The sequence below is a fragment of the Pseudophryne corroboree genome, chromosome 4, assembly GCF_028390025.1.
Source record: "Pseudophryne corroboree isolate aPseCor3 chromosome 4, aPseCor3.hap2, whole genome shotgun sequence".
In the NCBI taxonomy this organism is placed as follows: domain Eukaryota; kingdom Metazoa; phylum Chordata; class Amphibia; order Anura; family Myobatrachidae; genus Pseudophryne; species Pseudophryne corroboree.
The window spans coordinates 739,387,298-739,414,745 of record NC_086447.1 but is presented as its reverse complement, the minus strand read 5'-3'; the positions used below and the strand labels follow the sequence as shown (position 1 = coordinate 739,414,745).

The following is a 27,448-nucleotide window of genomic DNA, read 5'->3' as shown; positions in this document are numbered from 1 at the left end:
AAAAGTATTTCCACTTTATTATTTCCTAGATCTTATAAATATATATTATCTGGTGATATAATACTATATGCAGCACCACTATATACGGATTCTATATGAACAGGTAGTGTCACTTCTTAGTATGACTTCCACTGAGCGTTGATATACATTCTAGTTTCACTATACTGAATTGAACCATGTGATCTATTGTTCCAATGCCGTGCTTTCTGCCTATAGTATACACTATTTCTGGCTGAGCATTACTGGTACTGAATTTAAAAGTAACACATTCAATTTAAATAAAGCACAGTAGGACACCAGGCTAGGAAATAATAAAGTGGAAATACTTTTGGATATATTAACTAGTTGTGCACTCCTGACGGAATTATTAGTAAGTTAGACCGATACGGGGGCAATTAATGCATTATAATTACAGTGTATTGAAACACCATTGGTAGCCCTATAACTTGATCTATCTCAACACGGACTTATATTAAAGTACCCCTGATTAATATCACTGTATTAATGGCATATAGAAAGATCCTCAGTGTCTATCTGATCATATATATATATATAACGTGCACACACATTATAGTAGCAGACAAGGGATTGAAAGCGCTAATATCCCCAGGTCTGCTATAAGGCAATAATATAAACGGACACCTTGCGGGCCACTGGAGAGAATCAGTGCAAATGAAGGCTGTCTAACCGCGGATACCACGGCCGATACAAGCTAGCTGTCAGCATTGAATTACACTCCATGATCGCTGTATGATAATAGCACTTATATTAAATCAGAGAAGTTGCACACTGAAAGACACAGTGCGCAACACAATCAATGCATGCTCCCTTTCTAACTTAGATGCTATCAGTAAAAGCATCATTCTGCTGTAGCAAACATTGTTTCATAATGTGATCTGGCTGACTGCCAAGAACTATAGCGGAGCTTTGATAAGAAACATTAGTTTCAAAAATTTCTTTGAACATACTTATTAACACATTCAGCATTATTATTTAACAAATTACCAATAAAAGGATACAATTAATATATAATACACAGACACAGTAAAGACACCCAGGCTGTTTTAATTCTTTCTCATATTTATTCTTCTTTGTATCGTCTCACATTGTCATAATCTTTTCACATATATGTTTGTAATATTTCGCATAGTGTTTTCGATCTAGTATCATAGATCAATCATGTTTTAGGACAGTAAATAAAAGTTACATTTTAAAACTCAGTGCACCACTAACAGATCACCTTTTTTCTTTTTGCTTGCGCCTGTACCATACACGATCTGTGGTCGCACCCCCACTTGAGAATTAAAAAATTATATTTCCATTTAAAAAAAAGGGGCCTCCCTACATTACCTGTTTAGGTAAGGTATTATTTTTCCAGTGCAACAGAAAATTCCCTCCCCCTTTACCCCCTTTCTTGAATACTCAACATACTTTCAAAAAGAATTGGCCTCCCTTCCAGAAGTTCAGACTTTCGTGAAAGGCGTGCCGCACATTCAACCTCCCTTTCTGCCCCCAGTGGCACCATGGGATCTTAATGTGGTGTTGCAGTTCCTGCAATCTCATTGGTTTGAACCTTTACGTAAGGTTGAATTGAAATTCCTCACTTGGAAAGTGTTCATGCTGTTGGCCTTGGCATCCGCAAGGCGGGTGTCTGAATTAGCGGCTTTGTCTCACAAAAGCCCCTATTTAATCTTCCATGCAGATAGAGTGGAGTTGAGAACTCGTCAGCAATTTCTGCCAAAAGTGGTTTCATCATTTCACGTGAACCAGCTTATTTTGGTGCCAGTGGCTACTGAAGCCTTGGCGGAATCGAAGTCTCTCGATGTGGTCAGAGCTTTGAAGATTTATGTTGCCAGGACGGCTCAGATTAGGAAAACGGAGGCTCTGTTTGTCCTGTGGGCTCCCAACAAGATTGGGGCTCCTGCTTCCAAGCAAACTATTGTACGCTGGATCTGTAATACGATTCAGCAGGCTCATTCTATGGCGGGATTGCAGTTACCGAAATCGGTGGAGGCCCATTCTACCAGAAAGGTGGGCGCATCCTGGGCGGCTGCCCGAGGGGTCTCGGCATTACAGCTTTGCCGAGCAGCTACTTGGTCGGGATCAAACACCTTTGCGAAGTTTTACAAGTTTGATACCCTGGCTGATGAGGACCTCTTGTTTGGTCAATCGGTGCTGCAGAGTCATCCGCACTCTCCCGCCCGTTCTAGAGCTTTGGTATAAACCCCATGGTTCTTGAAGCATCCCCAGCATCCTCTAGGACGTATGAGAAAATAGGGTTTTAATACCTACCGGTAAATCCTTTTCTCTTAGTCCGTAGAGGATGCTGGGCGCCCATCCCAGTGCGTACGGTATCTGCAGTTATTAGTTATGGTTACACACATTTTTGTGTTGCGTTAAGTCAGACTGTTGCTGACGTTATTCATGCCGTTGCATGCGTTGTGTTGAATGCCATAGTGTACGGCATGTTTGTGGTGTGAGCTGGTATGTATCTCACCTTAGTTTTAAATTAAATAAATCCTTTTCCTCGAAATGTCAGTCTCCCTGGGCAGTTCCTATAACTGGAGTCTGGAGGAGGGGCATAGACTGAGGAGCCAGTTCACACCCCTTTTAAAGTCTTAAAGTGCCCATGTCTCCTGCGGATCCCGTCTATACCCCATCGTTCTTGAAGCGTCCCCAGCATCCTCTACGGACTAAGAGAAAAGGATTTACCGGTAGGTATTAAAATTCTATTTTACCTCACTCTGACCATTTAGTTGACATACGTCAGGAGTCCTGGGGAAATCCAGGAAAGAAATTCACGCCTCACAAGAAGATGCTGGCTCGCTACCCCCTCGCTGCGGAGCTAAGTATAAATTGGGAAACACCCCCGCCAGTGGATTCGCAGGTGTCGCGGCTGGGGGTATCCTCAGCTCTGCCTGTAACTACCGTCACACCCCTGAGAGATCCGACGGATAAGCGTGTGGAGGGTTGTTTAAAGACAATTTACAACCTAACCGGTGCTGTGCATAGGCCCACCATTGCAGCGATATGGGCTGCAGAATCTGTGGAAGCGTGGGCTCAGGTGCTGGAGGCGGAGTTGCCGTCCAACGCTTCTGATCATGCTAGACAATGCTTGTCATATATTGTCACAGCGTCTCATTACATTAAGGAGGCGGCTTCTGATGCCAGTATTCTGGCGGCCAAGGCTTCTACTACGTCCATTTTGGCTCGCCAGATTCTCTGGTTACGGTCCTGGTCTGTGGATCTGGACTCTAAGAAAACCCTGGAGGTACTCCCTTTTAAGGGAGACATTCTTTTCGGAGAAGACCTCAACCAGATAGTGGCTGGCTTAGCCTCTGCTAAAACAGCATGTCTACCTAGTACTGCTCCTTCGGTGCCGAAGGCTCAAAATACTCCATTTCGCTCCTTTCGTCCTTCAGGGAAAGCAAAAGGTCAGGCGTACCCGAAACAGGTTCGCACCTCCCAAACCCAATAAGCCCAAACCCAAAAGGGCCTGGGCTGCCCGTCAGCCTGCTTCCAAAACTGACAAGCCTGCCGCATGACGGGGCGGGCCTCCCTCTGGGGTGGGGGGGCCAACTTCTAGGGTATACCCAGGAATGGTTAAGGACCACTTCCGATGCCTGGGTACGGGAAGTCGTCACTCGAGGTTACGCCGTATCCTTCAAGAATCGTCCCCCTCATCGATTTTACCCGACAGATGTCCCTTTGGATCAGGTGAAGGCAAAAACTCTTCATTCGGTGGTACAGTCCCTCCTGCACACGAGGGGTAGTACAGGTGCCTCTGGCTCAGAGAGGCAAGGGGTACTATTCACCGCTGTTCCTAGTCCCGAAACCAAATGGGTCATCCCGGCCCATTCTCAACCTCAAGTCCTTGAACAATTTTGTGAGGGTCTCTAAGTTTCGTATGGAAACTCTTAGCTCTATTGTTATGGCCCTGGAACCTGGGGAGTATATGGTCTCCATGGATATACAGGATGCTTACCTGCATATTCCCATTGAAGTGTCGCATCAGCAGTACCTGAGGTTTGCGGTTGGTAACCTCCATTACCAATTTCGGGCATTACCCTTTGGTTTGACCACGGCTCCGCGAGTATTCACCAAGGTCATGGCGGTTATGATGGCTGTACTCCGCCGTCAAGGGGTCAGGATCCTACCGTACCTGGACGACTTGTTGATCTTGGCAAATTCCCCAGAAATTCTCCTACGCCATCTGGATCTGACTATATCCAGTTTCTGCAAGCTCACGGGTGGCTCATCAACTGGAAGAAATCTTCCCTGGTCCCTGCTCAGAGGATGGTGCACCTGGGGGTGTTGTTGGACACTCAAAACCAGCGGTTGTTCTTGTCTCAGGAGAAAGTCCTGAAGCTTCAGGACAGAATTCGATGCTTCCTATCTCGTCCACAAGTGTCGATACATTCGGCAATGTAAGTGCTAAGTCTCATGGTGTCGGCTTTTGACATGGTGGAGTACGCTCAATTCCATTGCCGTCCTCTGCAGAAGCTGATTCTTGCCAAGTGGGCCTGCCTGCCTCACCGGATCAGGTCTCAAATGATCTCCTTGTCTCCGGAGGTCCGTCTGTCACTGAGCTGGTGGCTTCAGGACCAACGATTGAGCAGGGGTCGTCCCTTCTGGATCTCCAACTGGGTCCTTCTGACGACAGATGCCAGTCTGAGAGGTTGGGGAGTGGTGTTGGAGCAACACTCCCTTCAGGGTCGGTGGACCAAGGAGGAGTCTCTCCTCCCGATAAACATTCTGGAACTGCGGGCGGTGTTCAATGCTCTGAACTTGGCCCAGCATTTAATACAGAACAGACCTGTACAGTCAAACGCCGCCACCACGGTGGCGTAAATCAATCATCAAGGCGGCACTCGAAAGCCGCATGGCAATGAGGGAAGTATCACAGATTCTTCAGTGTGCGGAACACCATCTGCCAGCCATATCGGCAGTATTCATTCCGGGGGTTCTAAACTGGGAAGCGGTCTTTCTCAGTTGTCAGGACGTGCACGCCGGAGAGTGGAGCCTCCATCCAGAAGTGTTTCAACTCCTCGTGGACAAGTGGGGACATCCAGATGTGGACCTGATGGCGTCTCGACACAATCACATGGTTCCGGTCTTCGGAGCAAGGACAAGGGATCCTCTAGCAGCGTTCATGGACGCACTGGCAATTCCATGGAACTTTCAGCTGCCATAAGTGTTCCCTCCGGTGTCACTCCTGCCCAGAGTAATAAGGAAGTTCAAGCAAGAAGGAGGAATCCTACTTCTGATCGCTCCGACGTGGCCCAGACGGCATTGGTTCTCAGACCTTCAGGGTCTCTCGATAGAGCTTCCCCTTCTACTTCCGCAGTGCCCAGATCTCCTCGTTCAGGGCCCCTGTGTATATCAGGATTTAGCCCGGTTGGCTTTGACGGTCTGGCTCTTGAAGCTTCCGTCTTGAGGGCCAAAGGTTTTTCTGAGGCGGTCATTCAAACTATGTTGAAGGCCCGGAAACCGGCTTCTGCTCGGATTTACCATAGGGTCTGGAATTCATACTTTGCTTGGTGCGCATTTAACAATCATGACGTTTACAAGTTTAGTACGGCCAAACTTTTGGCCTTTCTACAACAAGGCCTGGACTTGGGCCTTCGTCTGGCCTCCATCAAGGTTAATATTTCTGCCTTGTCGGTTTGGTTCCAGAGAAAAATTGCAACTTTACCTGATGTTCATACATTTACTCAGGGTGTGTTGCGGATTCAATCTGCTTACGTCCTGCCGGTGGCTCCTTGGGACTTGTCGGAGGTTCTGGAGGCGTTGCAAGGGTCTCCGTTTGAACCTCTTGAATCTGCAGACCTTAAGTGGCTTTCTCTTAAGGTGTTGTTTCTGCTGGCTATTGCCTCTGCCAGACGAGTGTCGGATTTGGGTGCTTTGTTCTGTAAGTCACCATATCTGATTTTTCACAGTGACCGGGTGGTTCTTAGAACACGTCCCAGGTATCTACCTAAGGTGGTGTCTTCTTTCCACCTTAATCAAGAGATTGTGGTTCCGGCCTTTGCCTCTCCTGAATGGTCTTCCAAAGAGCGGTCTTTGGATGTGGTATGGGCTCTCCGTATCTACGTGAAGAAAACTGCCTCCATTAGGAAGTCGGATTCTCTTTGTTCTGTTTGGTTTTCACAAATGTGGCTGGCCTGCTCACACGCAGACCCTAGCTAGATGGATTACAATGGTGATTGCACATGCTTATGTACAGGCTGGCCTTCCAGCTCCTGCTACCTTAAAGGCCCATTCTACTTGGTCGGTTGGACCTTCTTGGACGGCCCGCCGTGGTGCGACCCTTGAACAATTGTGCAAGGCGGCTAATGTGGTCCTCAGTGAACACGTTCATAAGGTTCTATGCCTTCGATACTTCCGCCTCCCAGGATGCTTCCTTTGGACGCCGGGTTCATGTGCCTGCTACAGTGCGTCCCCTCCCATAAGGAACTGCTTTAGGACATCCCCAATGTTATTCCCTGTGGAGCCCAGTGTACCCCGCAGCAGTAAACGAGATTTATGGTAAGAATTTACCGTTGTTAAATATCCGAAAATTGGTATTGTCGGAGGTCATTGTTCCAGTTCCACCTTATCAGTTGAACAAGGAACCTTTTTGTGGTACCGAAGCCGGATGGTTTGGTCAGACCAATTCTGAATTTGAAATAATTGAACCCTTATCTCAGGGACTTCAAATTCAAAATGGAGTCTCTGCGAGCGGTTATCTCAGGACTGACAGAGGGGGAGTTCCTGGTGTCCCTGGACATCAAGGATGCGTACCTCCACATTCCCATTTGGTCGCCGCATCAGGCTTACCTCAGGTTTGCACTGTTAGATGATCACTATCCGTTTCAGGCACTGCCATTCGGTCTCTCCACAGCACTGAGGATTTTCACCAAGGTGATGGTAGAGATGATGGCAGAGATGAGGGTGAACATAATTCCGTATCTGGACGACCTGCTGATCAAGGCATCGTCCAGGGAGAAGTTGTTAAGATCCATTGCTCTCAACGCATCTGCTCAAGGAGCACGGTTGGATCCTGAACCTTCCAAAGTCTCATCTGGAGCCGACAAGGGGGCTGTCTTTCCTGGGGATGATCCTCAACACGGAGTTGCAGGGGGTGTTTCTACCGGTGGAGAAAGCGTTGGTGATTCAAACAATGGTCCGGGATGTCTTGAAGCCGGCACAGGTATCGGTTCATCAGTGCATCCGCCTTCTGGGGAAGATGGTTGCCTTCTACAAGGTTCTGCAGTATGGAAGGTTTCATGCTTGGTCTTTTCAACTGGATCTCTTGGACCAGTGGTCGGGATATCACCTACATATGCACCAGAGGATACATCTGTCGCTGAAAGCAAGGATTTTGCTCCTCTAGTGTCTGCAACTACCTCACCTTCTGGAGGGCAGAAGGTTCAGAGTTCAGCACTAGATCCTTCTAACCACGGATGCAAGTCTAAGAGGTTGGGGAGCAGTCGCTCAAGGGGAAACCTTCCAAGGAAGGTGGTCAAGTCAGGAATCCCTTCTTCCGATAAACATCCTGGAGCTAAGAGCCGTATACAACGTCCTTCTTCAAGTGGCACACCTTCCACAGGATCGGGCTGTTCAGGTGCAGTCGGACAACATGACCACAGTGGCCTACATAAACCGACAAGGCGGAACGAAGAGCAGGGCTGCAATGTCAGAGGTGACAAGAATCCTCCTCTGGGTGGAAAGGCACGCTGTAGCGATGTCAGCAATCTTCATTCCGAGAGTAGACAACTGGGAATCGGATGTCCTCAGCAGATACGATCTCCATCCAGGAGAGTAGGGCCTCCAGCCAGAGGTGTTCGAGGAGGTAACCGGTTGGTGGGGGGTTCCTCACATAGACATGATGGCCTCCTGCCTCAACAATAAGCTGCGGAGGTACTGTTCCAGGTCGAGAGACCCACAAGCAGTGGCAGTGGACGCACTGGTAACACCGTGGATGTTCCCGTCAGTGTATGTGTTCCCTCCACTTCCTCTCATTCCAAGAGTTCTACAGCTTGTAAAAAGAACAAAGGTTCTGGCAATCCTCATTGCTCCGGACTGGCCAAGGAGGGCTTGGTACGTGGATCGACTGGATCTCCTGCTGGAAGATCCAAGGCCTCTGACTCTTCGGGAGGATCTTCTACTACAGGGGCCGTTCGCTTATCAAGACTTACCACGGCTACGTTTGACGGCATGGCGGTTGAGTGCCAGATCTTAGCTCGGAAGGGTATTCCGAGCGAGGTTATTCCTACCCTGATACAGGCTAGGAAGGGGGTAACGTCTAAACATTACCATCGAATTTGGAAAAAGTATGTGTCTTGGTGTGAGTCCAAGACGTTTCCTGCGGTGGAGTTTCAACTTGGACGTTTGCTCCTTTTCCTGCAAGCAGGTGTGGATTGGGGCCAGAGATTGGGCTCCATCAAGGTCCAGATTTCAGCCTTATCCATTGTCTTACAGAAACAATTGGCTGTCCTCCCTGAGGTTCAGACCTTTTTGAAAGGGGTTCTGCACATCCAGCCCCCTTTTGTGGCGCCAACGGCACCATGGGATCTGGATGTGGTGTTGCAGTTTCTGCAATCGGATTGGTTTGAGCCTCTACAGGAGGCTGAAATCAAGTTTCTCACATGAAAGGCGGTAACTTTGTTGGCCTTGGCTTCTGCTCGACGTGTGTCGGAATTGGGGGCTTTGTCCTGTAAAAGTCCCTATCTGGTCTTCCATGAAGATAGGGTGGAACTCTGGACTCGTCCACAATTAAGGTTGTGTCGGCTTTTCATATCAACCAACCTATTGTGGTGCCAGTGGCTACTGACTCCTCAATTGCTTCAAAGGCCTTGGATGTTGCGCGAGCTTTGAAGATTTATGTGAAGAGGACTGCTCGTCTTAGGAAATCTGACTCTGTCCTCTATGATCCCAAGAAAATTGGGTGTCCTGCTTCGAAGCAGTCGATTTCTCACTGGATCAGGTTCACCATCCAGCATGCTTATTCTACGGCAGGATTGCCGTGTCCAAAATCGGTTAAGGCCCACTCTACTCGTAAAGAGGGTTCTTCCTGGGCGGCTGCCCGGGGTGTCTCGGCCTTACAGCTTTGCCGACCAGCTACTTGGTAGGGTTCGAACACGTTTGCTAAGTTTTACAAGTTCGAAACTTTGGCCTCTGATGACCTCAAGTTTGGTCAAGCAGTTCTGCAGGAGCCTGCGCGCTCTCCCTCCCATTCTGGGAGCTTTGGTACATCCCCATGATACTAATATGGACCCCAACATCCTCTAGGACATAGGTTCTCAAAGTCGGACCTCAGGACCCCACACAGTGCATGTTTTGCAGGTAACCCAGCAGGTGCACAGGGGTATTAATTACTCACTGACATTTTAAAAGGTCCACAGGTGGAGCTAATTATTTCACTTGTGATTCTGTGAGACCTGCAAAACATGCACTGTGTGGGGTCCTGAGGACCGAGTTTGAGAACCTGTGCTCTAGGACGTAAGAGAAAATAGGATTTTAATTACCTACCGGTAAATCCTTTTCTCGTAGTCCGTAGAGGATGCTGGGTGCCTGCCCAGCACTTCTTTATCCTGCAGTGGTTTTTTGGTTCAGTACTACCTGGTTCCTAGGTAAGTTCTGTGTTCGTTTCTGTTTCAGCTGTTGCTGAGTTCTCCGGCCTGTTGGTTGGATTTGCCTTGTTGTGTGAGCCGGTATGAATCTCGCCACTATCTGTGTATTTCCTTCTCTCGAAGTATGTCGTCTCCTTGGGCACAATTTCTAGACTGAGTCTGGTAGGCGGGGCATAGAGGGAGGAGCCAGCCCACACTGTATAACTCTTAAAGTACCAATGGCTCCTGGTGGACCCGTCTATTCCCCATGGTACTAATATGGACCCCAGCATCCTCTACGGAGTACGAGAGAAGGATTCACCGGTAGGTAATTAAAATCCTACTTTTAAGCAATTTTTCCTTTGACATAGTTTACCCTTATATTGTTTTTCTGTAATGTGTTTAGGCTAAACACGCCCATCAGTGTGTGGACACTTCTATCGTGACACAACCAGGCCCCCGGCCTGATTCACCACATGGGAACTATGCTAATATGCCACAATTATTTAGAAAGTAATTACACAAAACGATATTTATGTTCATTAATTTAATTGTCATTTTTTTTCATTGACAGGAATGTAAAAAATGTACAGGTCCACTATTTTTTGGTATCTGTGCTGTATAAATATACACACATTTCATATACAAAACTATACATATTTTAGAAGAAACAAGATGTACACTGGATTGTGGAAGAGTATAAACATTGTAATTAACATTGACCTTCACACTCTGAGTCTATACAACCTGACATTTTAGACTTTTTATATGAAATGCAATTTCATTCATAAAAAAAAAAGAAAGTCACTTTTAGAAGTGTATAAGGGTGAGGGCAGGGTACACTGGATACATTTGTCTCAGGCTTTATTCTCCCCATATTTGTACATTGTAATGTATGGAAACGTTTGTGTATATGAGCTACATGTAAAGTTAGTTACATACTACAGCGATTTAGAACATATGGTCTGATTATCGAGGAATTCCACACCCTACGCAATATTGGGACCTCTTGGCTGATATCTTCTGAAAAGTCTGAACGTCTAGATAATCAAAACCGAAATTTCTGAGCGTTTATTAAAAAGTTTTATCTGGGTTGGGCCAGAACACTACACAGGCCGATATCCCGATAGCTGGCCGGATAATTGTATAGTATGTATCTAGCTTAACTCATTTACAGTAATTAGACCTAAACTTTTGATAGTTCTTTTTGCACCAGAAGCAATAATGTTAGCTCTGTCCTATAATTCTGTGATATTCCAAAATATGTTTGTTAACAGCATGTGAAATTATTTTATTGAAAGGCAAAATATGTATTTTGAAAGAAATGGGCTGGTATATTTACGGTTTTCTACAAATGCTTCGTACAGAGGCACAGAAAGGCTGCTATATGCATGGAAGGACATTTGCTCTGCGGGTATACAGTAGCTACAGAAGTTGACTTTGGAGCTGAAACAACTCATTTAGCCTAACCACTTATGAAATGTATATACTTACTTACAATGCAGATTTTGAAACAAAATCAAATAGTGGTATCACAGCAGCCAATCAGACACTTGCGTTCATAGTCTAGCTTGCATTGAAAGCCAACTGCTAGCTACAGTATGTTTCATTAAAAGCTATAACCAAGACATCCACTATTTAAGCAACATTTTTACCAGGCACATTGGCTGATACCTGCAGTCTCAAGGCTTGGATAACAGGTTACAGTATGAGGGGTGATAAAATGTAAATGGGCCTATTCCTGGCGTATTGCCTCTATCAGTGCAACAATAAGGAATGTAAAAGTAAAAAAATCCACTACGGCAAATAGCAATATAAGGGATACAATATTCCACAGGGGATCGGTCTTCGTTCGCTAAACTAGTAGATCATTTTCCTGTTGGAACAGTCATTAGTCTTATATTTTTTGGCTTTTAGGTTTCTTGTTCAATCTGTGGGCGTTTGGGACCCATGTGCAGTATTGTTGGATGTGTTTTCTATTTTTACACCAGAGCGTGAAGTGAACACGACTCCCCACTGCTGAGGTAGCATTTGTGTGGGATAAAGTAGTACCCATATTAAGACCGTCATTCCTATTGGAGTGACACTTAGGTAGTGATATGTACAGCTGCAAATAAACATTTGCTCCTGCAGATCTCTGCTCAGGTAATACAGTAGTGATAGTGGAAGGATAACATCATAAATAACTAGTGACAGAACAGAACCATTACTAGTTCATGATGAATACTGTTATGCCTGTGAAATGCCAGCCTCTAATGTGTACAGCCAATAGGTACACTTAGATCAGTGGTTCCCAAACTTTTTCAATTCCCGCACCCTAGAGTATCTGAATTGTTTTCACACACCCCCCAAGCCCAAATTTTTTGTTGAGAAATTCAAAAAATATATTAAATTAATTTTTTTTTTAGGTTTAGTGATGCAGTGAGGGGCAGGATTCGCTTCTGTTTGCCACCAGCACTGGTTTTGCATATCACATTGTCCATAAATAATTTGAATTGGCCCTGGGCCACCAACCCAGGGCACCCCTGCAAGTGACCCGGGGCACCCAGTTTAGGAACCACTGAATTAGCGCATGTGTTGTAATGGATACATAAAGAAAAACAAATGTGCAAAATATGCAATTTACAGTATGTCCTTTTCCTAGTAAGATGAGACTGTATGTACCTAATGTAGACACTAACTGGATGGGTGCCATATGGGAATTGCACTGATTTAGAGCAATACAATCTGCCTTAGTAAGAAGATGTAGATGCAGAGCCAAACAGGACACAACAAAACCATCCCAACCCTGTCTCACCCCAGCTACAGGTCACCAAGGATATAAATTCTCACTTTCATTATTACTACTTACACAAATTCCATTATTCTTCAGATTCTTTCCTCATCAATAGTAAACAATAGCTACGCCCTAGAATCATCCTTTCAGATTATGTGATATTGGGTAATACAAAAGCTGTAATAAGTTAAATGTGGTACAGAACAGTCACACTACATCAGATGTGCACGAGCTGCTGTTTAAATTATAATAATAAAAAATGTAGTTTGATGCAGCAGTCAAAAATCAGTAAGGACCTCAACAACCAATATGGTTGGAACCTGGGCAATGGAGAAGCCAGACACCTACATAATGTGTACCAGTCCTTTCTCAGTCTCAGTGGCAGAGTGGACAGGACAAATCTCTAGGGGGTGATAGAATTCTCTGCCAAGCCCTTCACGAATAGCCAGGAATGCGTTTTGTGGTAACGTATCTCTGCTCATTTTTCCTGGCAGCCCATAGAGGTGCTAAGATTCCACATTGTAATAAGCAGTAACACGTGCAGCTGTACATTGTTGTGCGCCGGGATCCCGACAGCCGGCAAACTGAAGACGACCCCATTGTGGCAGCACACTGCAGAGAATGGACTGTATGCTTGTAAAGTAGGAAAACTGCCCAGAGATTTCCTCTGCCGTCCGTTAAAAGGACTGTCACTCTTCACACCCAGAGTCCGTTTCCAAGCACAGGTAGATCCAGGCTGAACTACAAGTGGATGAATGAGCAGGTCACATTTATCACATCAGCAAAGCAACCTGCAGCCTAAAGGCAGAGAGAGGAAAGAGGCCCTGGTCTGGCTACTGGTTGTGGGTTATTTCAATGGGGTGAGATGTACTATGTCACTATATAAAGCCATAGGGTAGTTCATAATTACATTTTAGATGGATCCCATTAAGTGATTGTGTTTGCGTTACATGTGATAGTCTTACGATTTCTTCATTGTTTCCTATATATTTGACACCTTTACAGAGCTGAATGTATGTGCTGTGTAGAGTGCATTATTATGTTGCTCGAAGGAAGTGGAAGATTGCAGTTAGAGCTTTTCTGAAGGAACAAAGACCAGCAGTCCCAGTGCTCAGTGCAGAGACAGAATTAGACAGCCAGAGAGGCCGGCGCAATCTTCCTGATCACTTTGTTGAGTGCAGCAATCTTGTCCTCCAGGAGGTAGTTCTTCTTCTCGGCACTTTTCTGGCGCTGCTCTGTCACCTGCAGAGCTTTCATCAGCTGGGCGTTTTCCACATACAGGTCTTTCAGGAGCAGGTCCGATTTCATATTCTTCTCCAGCTGCAGAAAGACATGAATGTAAAGTCATCAATGTGGAAGAACTAAGATGAGAAGAACTTCCATGGCCATAACCAGTGCAGAGAGAAATTACCTCATCTGGAAAGGTCAAAGATATTAGACAGAACGTTTAACATAATTTATATGTTAGTTTGAAAAACGGTGATAAATAAAATAAGATTTTACTCACCGGTAAATCTATTTCTCGTAGTCCGTAGTGGATGCTGGGAACTCCGTAAGGACCATGGGGGATAGACGGGCTCCGCAGGAGACTGGGCACTCTAAAAGAAAGATTAGGTACTATCTGGTGTGCACTGGCTCCTCCCTCTATGCCCCTCCTTCAGACCTCAGTTAGGATACTGTGCCCGGAAGAGCTGACACAATAAGGAAGGATTTTGAATCCCGGGTAAGACTCATACCAGCCACACCAATCACACCGTATAACTCGTGATACTATACCCAGTTAACAGTATGAATATAACTGAGCCTCTCAACAGATGGCTCAACAATAACCCTTTAGTTAGGCAATAACTATATACAAGTATTGCAGACAATCCGCACTTGGGATGGGCGCCCAGCATCCACTACGGACTACGAGAAATAGATTTACCGGTGAGTAAAATCTTATTTTCTCTGACGTCCTAGTGGATGCTGGGAACTCCGTAAGGACCATGGGGATTATACCAAAGCTCCCAAACGGGCGGGAGAGTGCGGATGACTCTGCAGCACCGAATGAGAGAACTCAAGGTCCTCCTCAGCCATGGTATCAAATTTGTAGAATTTAGCAAACGTGTTTGCCCCTGACCAAGTTGCAGCTCGGCAAAGTTGTAAAGCCGAGAACCCTCGGGCAGCCGCCCAAGATGAGCCCACTTTCCTCGTGGAATGGGCTGTTACTGATTTAGGATGCGGCAATCCAGCCGCAGAATGCTCCAGCTGAATTGTGCTACAAATTCAGCGAGCAATAGTCTGCTTAGAAGCAGGAGCACCTATTTTGTTGGGTGCCTACAGGATAAAAAACAAGTCAGTTTTCCTGACTCCAGCCGTCCTGGAAATATAAATTTTTAAGGCCCTGACTACGTCCAGTAACTTGGAATCTTCCCTAGTAGCCGCAGGCACTACAATAGGTTGGTTCAAGTGAAAAGCTGATACCACCTTAGGGAGAAACTGGGGACGAGTCCTCAATTCTGCCCTATCCATATGGAAAATCAGATAAGGGCTTTTACATGACAAAGCCGCCAATTCTGACAGACGCCTGGCCGAAGCCAAGGCCAATAACATGACCACTTTCCACGTGAGATATTTCAAATTCACAGTTTTAAGTGGCTCAAACCAATGTGATTTTAAGAAACTCAACACCACGTTGAGATCCCAAGGTGCCACAGAAGGCACAAAAAAGGGGCTGAATATGTAGCACTCCCTTTACAAATGTCTGAACTCCAGGCAGTGAAGCCAGTTCTTTCTGGAAGAAAATCGACAGAGCCGAAATCTGGACCTTAATGGAACCCAAATTTAGGCCCATAGTCACTCCTGACTGTAGGAAGTGCAGAAAACGGCCCAGCTGAAATTCCTCTGTTGGGGCCTTCCTGGCCTCACACCGCGCAACATATTTTCGCCAAATACGGTGATAATGGTTTGCGGTTACTTCTTTCCTGGCTTTTATCAGCGTAGGAATGACTTCCTCCGGAATGCCCTTTTGCTTTAGGATCCGGAATTCAACCGCCATGCCGTCCAACGCAGCCGCGGTAAGTCTTGGAACAGACAGGGCCCCTGCTGTAGCAGATCCTGTCTGAGCGGTAGAGGCCATGGGTCCTCTGATATTATTTCTTGAAGTTCTGGGTACCAAGCTCTTCTTGGCCCATCCGGAACCACGAGTATCGTTCTTACTCCTCGTTTTCTTATTATTCTCAGTACCTTTGGTATGAGAGGCAGAGGAGGGAATACATAAACCGACTGGTACACCCACGGTGTCACTAGAGCGTCCACAGCTATTGCCTGAGGGTCCCTTGACCTGGCGCAATATCTAGTTTTTTGTTTAGGCGGGACGCCATCATGTCCACCTGTGGCCTTTCCCAACGGTATACCAACAGTTGGAAGACTTCTGGATGAAGTCCCCACTCTCCCGTCTGCTGAGGAAGTCTGCTTCCCAGTTGTCCACTCCCGGAATGAACACTGCTGACAGTGCTAAGACGTGATTTTCCGCCCATCGGAGAATCCTTGTGGCTTCTGCCATCGCCATCCTGCTTCTTGTGCCGCCCTGTCGGTTTACATGGGCGACTGCCGTGATGTTGTCTGATTGGATCAGTACCGGCTGGTTTTGAAGCAGAGGCTTTGCCAGACTTAGGGCATTGTAAATGGCCCTCAGCTCCAGAATATTTATGTGTAGGGACGACTCCTGACTTGACCAAAGTCCTTGGAAATTTCTTCCCTGTGTGACTGCCCCCCAGCCTCGAAGGCTGGCATCCGTGGTTACCAGGACCCAGTCCTGTATGCCGAATCTGCGGCCCTCTTGAAGATGAGCACTCTGCAGCCACCACAGTAGAGATACCCTGGTCCTTGGAGACAGGGTTATCAGCCGATGCATCTGAAGATGCGATTCCGACCACTTGTCCAAGAGGTCCCACTGAAAGGTTCTTGCATGGAACCTGCCGAATGGAATTTTGCTTCGTAAGAAGCTACCATTTTTCCCAGGACTCGTGTGCAGTGATGCACGATACCTGTTTTGGTTTCAGGAGGTCTCTGACTAGAGATGACAGCTCCTTGGCTTTCTCCTGCGGGAGAAACACTTTTTTCTGTTCTGTGTCCAGAACCATCCCCAGGAACAGCAGGCGTGTGGTAGGAACCAGCTGTGACTTTGGAATGTATAGAATTCATCCGTGCTGTTGTAGCACTTCCCGAGATAGTGCTACTCCGACCAACAACTGCTCCATGGACCTCGCCTTTATAAGGAGATCGTCCAAGTACGGGATAATTAAAAACTCCCTTTTTTCGAAGGAGTATCATCATTTCTGCCATTACCTTGGTAAAGACCCTCGGTGCCGTGGACAGTCCAAACGGCAGTGTTTGGAATTGGTAATGGCAAACCTGTACCACAAATCTGAGGTACTCCTGGTGAGGATGGTAAATGGGGACATGTAGGTAAGCATCCTTGATGTCCAGGGATACCATGTAATCCCCCTCCTCCAGGCTTGCAATAACCGCCCTGAGCGATTCCATCGTGAACTTGAATTTTTTTATGTATGTGTTCAAGGACTTCAAATTTAAAATGGGTCTCACAGAACCGTACGGTTTCGGTACCACAAACAGTGTGGAATAGTAACCCCGTCCTTGTTGAAGTAGGGGCACCTTGACTATCACCTGCTGGGAATACAGCTTGTGAATTGCCTCAAGCACAGCCTCCCTGCCTGAGGGAGTTGTCGGCAAGGCAGATTTGAGGAAACGGCGGGGGGGAGACGCCTCGAATTCCAGCCTGTACCCCTGAGATACTACTTCAGGGATCCACCTGTGAGCGAGCCCACTGATCGCTGAAATTTTTGAGGCGGCCCCCCACCGTACCTGGCTACGCCTGTGGAGCCCCCGCGTCATGCGGTGGACTCAGAGGAAGCGGGGGAAGAATTTTGATTCTGGGAACTGGCTGACTGGTGCAGCTTTTTCCCTCTTCTCTCGTCTCTGTGCAGAAAGGAAGCGCCTTTGACCCGCTTGCTTTTCTGAAGCCGAAAGGACTGTACCTGATAATACAGTGCTTTCTTAGGCTGTGAGGAAACCTGAGGTAAAAAATTTTCTTCCCAGCTGTTGCTGTGGATACGAGGTCCCAGAGACCATCCCCAAACAATTCCTCACCCTTATAAGGCTCTATGTGCCTTTTAAAGTCAGCATCACCTGTCCAGTGTCGGGTCTCTAATACCCTCCTGACAGAATGGACATTGCATTAATTCTGGATGCCAGCCGGCAAAATATCCCTCTGTGCATCCCTCATATATAAGACGACGTCTTATGTTCGCAAAATAGTATCCCTGTTTGACAGGGTTACAGACCACGCTGCAGCAGCACTATCTGCAGGTCTCAGTCTAGTACCTGAGTGTGTAAATACAGACTTCAGGATAGCCTCCTGCTTTTTATCAGCAGGTACCTTCAAAGTGGCCGTATCCTAAGACGGCAGTGCCACCTTTTTTGACAAACGTGTGAGCGCCTTATCCACCCTAGGGGATATCTCCCAGCGTAACTTATCCTCTGGCGGGAAAAGGTACGCCATCAGTAACTTTTTAGAAATTACCAGTTTCAAATCGGGGGAACCCACGCTTTTTCACACTTCATTCACTCATTTGATGGGGGAACAAAACACTGCCTGCTTTTTCTCCCCAAACATAAAACCCTTTTTTTTTTTCTTTAGTGGTACTTGGGTTAATGTCAGAAATGTGCAACACATTTTTTATTGCCGGGATCATGTAACGGCTGTTCCTAGTGGATTGTGTATATGTCTCAACCTCGTCGACACTGGAGTCAGACTCCGTGTCGACATCTGTGTCTGCCATCTGAGGGAGCGGGCGTTTTTGAGCCCCTGATGGCCTTTGAGACGCCTGGGCAGGCGCGGGCTGAGAAGCCGGCTGTCCCATAGCTGTTACGTCATCCAGCCTTTTATGTAAGGAGTTGACACTGTCGGTTAATACCTTCCACCTATCCATCCACTCTGGTGTCGGCCCACAGGGGGCGACATCCCATTTATCGGCATCTGCTCCGCCTCCACATAAGCCTCCTCATCAAACATGTCGACACAGCCGTACCGACACACCGCACACACACAGGGAATGCTCTGACTGGGGACAGGACCCCACACAGCCCTTAGGGGAGACAGAGAGAGAGTATGCCAGCACACACCAGAGCGCTATATAATGTAGGGATAAACACTATCACTGAGTGAATTTTCCCCAATAGCTGCTTGTATAAACAATATTGCGCCTAAATTTAGTGCCCCCCCTCTCTTTTTAACCCTTTGAGCCTGAAAACTACAGGGGAGAGCCTGGGGAGCTGTCTTCCAGCTACACTGTGAAGAGAAAATGGCGCCAGTGTGCCGAGGGAGATAGCTCCGCCCCTTTTTCGCTGACTTTTCTCCCGCTTTTTTATGGATTCTGGCAGGGGTAATTATCACATATATAGCCTCTGGGGCTATATATTGTGATTATTTTGCCAGCCAAGGTGTTTTTATTGCTGCTCAGGGCGCCCCCCCCCAGCGCCCTGCACCCTCAGTGACCGAAGTGTGAAGTGTGTATGAGGAGCAATGGCGCACAGCTGCAGTGCTGTGCGCTACCTTGGTGAAGACTGAAGTCTTCTGCCGCCGATTTTCCGGACCATCTTCATGCTTCTGGCTCTGTAACGGGGACGGCGGCGCGGCTCCGGGAACGAACACCAAGGACGGGTCCTGCGGTCGATCCCTCTGGAGCTAATGGTGTCCAGTAGCCTAAGAAGCCCAAGCTAGCTGCAAGCAGGTAGGTTCGCTTCTTCTCCCCTTAGTCCCTCGTTGCAGTGAGCCTGTTGCCAGCAGGTCTCACTGTAAAATAAAAAACCTAACATATACTTTCTTTCTAGGAGCTCAGGAGAGCCCCTAGTGTGCATCCAGCTCGGCCGGGCACAGAAATCTAACTGAGGTCTGGAGGAGGGGCATAGAGGGAGGAGCCAGTGCACACCAGATAGTACCTAATCTTTCTTTTAGAGTGCCCAGTCTCCTGCGGAGCCCGTCTATCCCCCATGGTCCTTACGGAGTTCCCAGCATCCACTAGGACGTCAGAGAAAATACAATAAATATAGTTGTTACAAATTAGGTACATAAATTTATTTTCTAATAATTAACAAAAAATATCATCCACCAACAGTCGAAATGGGAATGTATTTTATATGAAGTGGATATAGGTGCAATTGTGGCTAAAATTCATATAAATGTGAAATACGCTAGACTTCTCTCGCATGGGGGAGTTCAAAGTTTGGAGAGAAATAAAGTGATTAGAGAAAGTACAAACCAATCAGCTTCTAACTGTCATATTACAGACTGTGGGTTCTATCTTCTAAGCCTTGGCGAGAGAAAGTGGACAGAGCTAAAGTCCCAGCCAATCAGCTCCTAACTATCATTTTTTAAACGCAGCCTGCAACATGGTAGTTAGGACCTAAGTGGCTGGTCCTTTAGCTCTGGCCATTTTATCTCTCTCCAGAGCTTAGTACATACACCCCTGTGTTTCAAAAATGACACTTAGGAGCTGACTGATTAGTACTTTATGGCTGGGGACACATCAGAATGATATGTTCCCAGCTGAATCACCAGCCGAATGGCCGACATATCGCGCCATACCTACATACTTAAATTTGACAGCATGGCATCGTACAGGATATCTTCTGGTTGGCCGTGCAACATGACTAGATATCACGTATGACCCGCGGTAGCGCACAATCGCGTGTACACACTGTACGATCAGGCAGATATGTTGTTACGATTGGCTGGAAAACAACATATCATGCGGACAAGCTTTGATAAATCCTCCCCCCCCCCCCAATAGCCAAATAATGGGCCTAATTCAGACCTGATAGCAGCAGCAAACTTTTTCCCTAATGGGCAGAAAAATTGGCCTAATTCAGAGCTGATCGCAGCAGCAAATGTTAGCAGTTGGGCAAAACCATGTGCACTGCAGGTGGGGCAGATGTAACATGTGCAGAGAGAGTTAGATTTGGGTGGGGTGTGTTCAAACTGAAATTTAAATTGCAGTGTAAAAATAAAGCATCCAGTATTTACCCTGCACAGAAACAATATAACCCACCCAAATCTAACTCTCTCTGCACATGTTATATCTGCCCCACCTGCACTGCACACGGTTATGCCTATTAGCTAACAAATTTGCTGCTGCGATCAGGTCTGAATTAGGCCCAATGTTGGAAGACAAGTAGAAAGGCGAGCACTTTCATGGAATGTCAAGGCTCACTCAGGCATATGATCCTGAGGTGGCTTATGAGACAGACAGCAATGTAGCCCTGGGTAACATGAACTAAGCATGCAAATTATGGGATGAAAGAAATGGAAAAGGTAAATATCGAAGGTCTATGCTGTGAAATCGGGCACATCAGCTAGTATTTTTATATTCTATTTCTAAGTTGGAGTAAAACCTGGCCAGCAGGGTGTGAAGGTCATTTTACTGGACTCCAAGTCATTAATACAATATAAAGATGCTAGCAAAACCCATATATCCATGCAGGTGATTTTATAAATTTAAGATTAGAAATGATTCTATGAGGGGATGACGCTCTCTGTACACCTACAATGCAAAGTGTAGTGCTCTGCTAATAATCCACTGCCGTACATCACCACCATCATTTTTACAGTATCCGTTCAGATGGTCGACAATGTTAAGGTCGACACTCATTAGGTCGACCACTATTGGTCGACATTGACATGGACGACGTGGACAAATGGTCGACACATGAAAATGGGCGATATGAGTTTTTCACTTTTGTTTCTTTTTTGGAACTTTTTCATACTTTACGATCCATGTGGACTACGATTGGGAACAGTAACCTGTGCCGAGTGCAGCGGTAGCAGAGCGAGGCACCTTGCCCGAAGCATGGCTCGCTTCGCTCGCCATGTGAGCGGACACGGTGCACTAATTGGGGTTTCCCGTCACTTTACGCAGAAAACGACACCAAAAAAGGTATTAAAAAAACTCACGTCGACCTTTTCATGTGTTGACCATTTGACCATGTCAACGTCGACCAACAGTGGTCAACCTTAACATTGTCGACCCTTCATACCGGAACCCATTTTTACCAAGAGGTAGCCTGCTATATATTACTCTTTACTTAATGGAAACTGGTGTAACACTGCACTGAGCTGCATCCATCTGCAACGCAATATCCCGTAACAGACCGCAACAGTGTTCCATATCTTGTGTGCATGAATCACTCATATAATTGCTTATTTATAAAATACCACCAATTATGCAGCACTGTACAAGGAATTTTTGTCATCCCCGTCAGTCCCTGACTCATTACAGCTCACAGCTTCCATTCCCAACACACAGCAGCCACCTGCTGTGTGAGGACTGTGGAAGGAAACGGCCTCTTCATTGTCATTGCTCTAAAGGTCTAATTGTGATAAAGCTCAACAGAATAACCAGCCTGTAGCTGAATGTGAGTACTGTGACAACTATAACTTATTTTCATACTGGAAGACCTCCTCCCTACAGTGTACCTCCTGCTGCACTCATCTGCTCCCCGCCGTGTACCTCCCGCTGCACTCACCTGCTTCCCGCCGTGTACCTCCCGCTGCACTCACTTGCTTCCTGCAGTGTACCTCCTGCTGCACTCACTTGCTCCCTGCAGTGTACCTCCTGCTGCAGTCACCTGCTCCACACAGTGTACCTCCCGCTGCGCTCACCTGCTCCACACAGAATACCTCCCGCAGTCCTCACCTGCTCCCCGCAGTGTACCTCCTGCTGCACTCACCTGCTCCCCATAGAGTACCTCCCGCAGTCCTCACCTCCCCGCAGTGTACCTCCCGCTGCACTCACCTGCTCCCCAGTGTCCCTCCCGCTGCACTCACCTGCTCCCCAGTGTCCCTTCCGCTGCACTCACCTGCTCCCCAGTGTCCCTCCTGCTGCACTCACCTGCTCCCACAGTGTACCTCCCACTGCGCTCACCTGCTCCCCGCAGTGATCCTCCCATTGCACTCGCCTGCTCTCCATAGAGTACCTCCCGCAGCCCTCACCTGCTCCCCGCAGTGTACCTCCCGCTGCACTCACCTGCTCCCCAGTGTCCCTTCCGCTGCACTCACCTGCTCCCCAGTGTCCCTCCTGCTGCACTCACCTGCTCCCACAGTGTACCTCCCGCTGCGCTCACCTGCTCCCCGCAGTGTACCTCCCCACTGCACTCGCCTGCTCTCCATAGAGTACCTCCCGCAGTCCTCACCTGCTCCCCGCAGTGTACCTCCCGCTGCACTCACCTGCTCCCCAGTGTCCCTCCCGCTGCACTCACCTGCTCCCCAGTGTACCTCCTGCTGCACTCACCTGCTCCTTTAACTGATCCACTTTCTCCTGCAGCATCACCCGTACATTCTTCAGATTCATTTCCACATCTTGCATTCGTTCTTCCATCCTCCGCAGGAGCTTCTCATGCTCCTCCTACAATAATACTGCATGTTAAAAGTGATAGGAGACAATTAAAAGTACAACATTCACTTACGAAAATTAGCTTACATGCTCTACTTATTGGATTTGCTATTCTAACGTTTTGTCATTTTTTTGTGAGCTCCTTAAAGAGTTAAATAAAAGTAGAACATTAAATAAACTTTATATAAAAACCACCACATATATGAAAAGACAGAAAATGTATGTGTTTGTGTGGTCCAGAATATATCAGTCACTGACCTCAGTTCCTGCCCGTTACAGTTTATAATCTATATTCCATATCGCAAGCACACACACTAGGGTTCATTTTTTTTGTCAGAAGCCAATTAACTTATCTGTAACTTAACTTGTGACCTTAGAGCTGTGAGGCATTAACACTAGCCACTTTGGCAACCGTGCTGCCCACCCAGGATGTGATGTAGTAGTTAGTAAGAATAGAAGTCGGCAGAGTGAGTAATCATTAAAATGTTTTCTGTTAAAAACCAAAAAAGATAATGGACGATGAGCAGTTTCCAGACAAGCATCCCTATTTAGGAAGAGCAGCAGACATGTTTAATGAACAAGGATGTTAATAAATAAATACATTGGCTGAAAACGGACTTGCAATCGTGCAAAAAACACATGGGATCAGGGATAAGGCCCCAATCCCATGTGTTATCGCAGCTTCGGCAGCCACTTATCGCGGATTATGCTTCAGGTGCCGACATCGGGGGGTGTGTCCATCGCATCGGGGCGAATAGGATAGCCCCCGGCGATACAATTACGGGTAATTGTATACCCCCCAATAACTTGGTTCCATGTCAGGGTTTCCCTATTGTGTAATACCAATACAGCTGCAATGTATTCCTTAATGTTAAGACCGTGCCATTGCACTATCCAATCCTGGCAATATCTGTTATAGAGACGGACAAAGCTGTTTTAAAGTCCATTTCTCCTGGTAGTCCCACCGGGACAAGAAGTGTTGCAGCACTAGTGGATGCAAACTTCACAGAATTGCAGGATGGGTCCTAGTGTGGATTCCCCATGGTCTGTTACCACTTAAGGGTTAATTCAAGTGAGAAGTTTCAGGACTGTCTAAACCATTCACTAGTCTTATTTAAAAAAAAAGGGGGGGGGGGGTTCATAAATTGTGGAATATTTGTTCAAAACAATCTTGCAATCAAGGTCCAACTCTACACCCCGATGTAATTCCCTGTGGAATCACAGTGTACCCCACTGCAGAAATATAAATCATCGGAGTCATGATATGGACAGTTCCGTACCCGTTGCATGGCCAGTTGCCGGTTGGTCTGCTCAGCATGAAACCTCAGTTTCTCATGTAGTTGTTGGACTTTCTCCTGTTCTTCAATGAGTCTGTTGTGTAAGTGAGATGCCTGCTCCTTAGGCACCGTACTGTCCATCTTCTCCTTCAGCTGCTGGACCTCTCGCACATGCTGTGATTGTACAAGCGTCAGCCTGGTATTGGCTTCTAGTAGCTGTGTAGTGAGATTAGAAATAGACAGGAATCCAAATAATACATACATCAGAGTGACATATACAGGCAATTATAACATGGGACTTAGTGGCAAATGGGAAGCTGAAAGCCAAAAGAAAGCAATGCTAGAAACCCCCAGCAAGATGTATCACAGCATAGAAATCTATAATCTACACTGTGTCAAACATGTATTATGCCTGAGCGTTCAGGATTTTTTCTGGATTCTTACTCTAGATGGTTTTGTTAGAAAATTAAACTGAAGTCCAGGGGAAGTGGGCAGGTATTATAGAGGGGAGGGGGCAGAGCCTAACTCCTGTCATTTTAGTGTCTGATCTCCCACATCATGGCAGTGAGGGATGTAGTCAGCAGACCGACGTCGGGATCCCAGCCGCCAGAATGCCAGCAGGGAGGCGAGGACTATTCCTACTCATGGGTGTTTCCGACACCCACAGAGTGGGAATAGAACCTGTGTCGAGCCACCGAGCCTGCAATGCGGCGAGCAAGGGGGCTTCATTCCACTCTCTCCCTTGCCGGCATTCTGGCAGCCGGGATCCTGGTATCGGTATGCTGACCGCCAGAATCCCGGACGCCAGTCACCCATACCCAAAGCGGCAGTGTCCCCCAGCATGGATTACAGAGAAACACTGGATTTAGGCCATTAAGCTCAATAGACCAGGGAACTCACCGAAAGTATTAACCACCCTAAGAAGAAAACCAGAAACAGAAGCAGGTCATCAGCATATAATTGCTATGGTATCTACGACAAAGCCAGCCCGCAAGCCTCGAATATCGGGAGTAGACCACGCCAGACATTTCACTGGTACAATGGCAAGGGAGAACAGAGCAGGAGAGAGGAAACAGCCCTGTTGGGTGCTAATCCCCAAACCAAACTACCATAATATAACCATCGACTGAAACCCTAGGAGCACTGGAGGAGTACAACAACCACCAAGCGGATGAACCGGGGGATCCATACCAAACTGGCCTAAAACCTCCCAAAGATCCATTCATTCTACAGAATCAAAATCCTTGGCAGCGTTGAGGGACACCACCACTGGCTCCAGCTCCGTTGTGTGATCTATCAGGAAATAAAAGTGCAGATGACAGATATTCTGCGTGGTACATTTCCTCGGGCATAAATCCAGTCTGATCAGGGTGAACTAAAGTGGTAATGACCGTGTTAAGCATGACAGCAAGTCATTTAGCTAGCATTCTGATGTCAGTGGAGAGCAGGGAGATGGTCTGTACAATTCTACCTGGAGAGGACACTTACCGGGTTTAGGGAGTACTACAACCCAGGCATCGAACATAGAGGTCGGGAGAACCCCAGCCTTGTAGAGAGCATTAAAGGTCTCTAAGAGGCGAGGGATGAAAAAGATTTTATAAACTATATATTACTATTACATCTCCACCAATCTCAGCCAGAAGCTTCATATAATATAGCCAGGTAAAGTAAACAAACCCCACGACCTGGCTGGAGAAGTGGTGACTAGGGGAACATGGATATATAGGGGTATATGCAATGCGGTCGAATTGCCGAAAATGTCGAAAAACGGGTCATTTTCAACACAAAAAACCTGTCTAATTTGATTCGACAATGCAATACAGTACTTTTTCGACAAAAAACCTGCCGTTTCATTTTCGACTTTTGGCAATTTGACTTTTTTTCAATTCGACATGTCTGCAATGTTAAAATGCGGCTTTTCGACAAAAGTATATTCAATTGAAGAATGTCGATTCGACAACAGTGCTTTTCGACAGTCATTTCGTCAATTTCATTCCGCCTCATTTTCCTGTCGTGATCTAATAAAAAATTTTAAATGCATATACCCCATAATCACTTAATAATGTTAGTGCAAAGCATACCCATTATAATGTATGAACCCATGTACTGTAATAGCGTTCATATGTTAGCACCATGGCACAGGTTTTTTGGGGGGTGTTTTATGCAGCTTGATCCATTTCAGTGCATGCAAATGTAAGTTATTACACGTAACATCCAACTATCTCTATGGGAGTTCATTATGCAAATACCCACTCTGTGTTGACAAGAGCAGTTACACCAGTATTGTGCTGTTTACAATGTAACCATTACAATATAGTAAAGTTATTTCAATGGGGTGTTTGCCATACCTGTACACAGCTCCATATAGTAGGACCTTTGCTAGTGTGATCGCCGCCCCCCCCCCCCCCCCCCTGCAAATTATAATTTGTGCCCTCTCTCGCATACTTTATAAAGGGACAGCTGTCGCCAAAGGCACACACCACAAAAAAGTGGCGCGATCGCACAAGGAAGGGGTGTGGCAACACAACAGTACCCCCAATTTAAATTACTCCACATAGTAGCACAATCTTATTCACATTATACCGCACCTAGTGTCCCTGATTCATATTACACCACAGTGGTGTCCCTTATTTACGTTATGTCACATGTCACACAGTAGTGCCTCTTAAACAGAATGCCTATAGTAGTAGTGCCCCAAACACTAATGCCCACAGAAGTAGTGCCCCTTACACATATGTCCACAAGAGGGGAGGGAGGAATGTGGAACTTACATGGAAGATCAGCGCCGGGTGGACTGATGACTGAAGAGCCACTTCACGCTACCGTCACCGCTGCCTGTCATACAGTTAGACAGGCACAGTAACAGCGGACAGCAGCAGAACAGGGAGAGCACCTCTCCAGCCTGGCTCCTCCCTGTTTTGCATGCTCTGCTGAGAAGGTTGCACCAGCCCTGATCCAAGGCATTGTTAATAGTTTTCTTAAAATATTAGATATTTAATAAGTGACCTTTGATGTTTAAACCAGAGCATCCCAGTGTCTGCCCCTTGCTGACAGCTATTGTTACAAGACACTTGCAATTGGCTGGCAGAAATGGGAGGTCCCAGGGACTTCTCTTCTCGTTTCCATCATTTAGAGGCCAGACAGTGACCGTTTTATATTTTTCTCTCTGGATTAGACCGATCAAGAGACAATATATTTACAGCTGAACTACTGTAGATCATGGAGAAGAACATTTTTAATTTTATATTTAATAGTGAACAATTACACCTAGTAGTTTTACCGTACAGTATTACATATTTAGGTTTTGTTCATGTGTAAGGGGGAATATTCTTTCTCATAATATGGAAA

The 27,448-nt window shown here is 46.6% G+C and overlaps 1 protein-coding gene across 6 annotated transcripts in view; it reads right to left on the bottom strand.

The window, feature by feature from the left end:
• Positions 1-10,125: 10,125 nt before the first annotated feature.
• Positions 10,126-27,448, bottom strand: part of NINL (ninein like) — a 277,291-nt gene continuing 259,968 nt past the window's right edge. For all 6 annotated transcript variants that reach the window (XM_063918113.1, XM_063918114.1, XM_063918111.1 and 3 more), the window contains 3 exons: positions 24,104-24,316; positions 22,722-22,835; positions 10,126-13,689 (listed from right to left, as the gene is read on the bottom strand). In XM_063918113.1, coding sequence (XP_063774183.1) covers positions 13,498-13,689; positions 22,722-22,835; positions 24,104-24,316 — 519 coding nt within the window. In that variant the 3' untranslated portion in view covers positions 10,126-13,497. The remainder of the gene's footprint in view (positions 13,690-22,721; positions 22,836-24,103; positions 24,317-27,448) is intronic.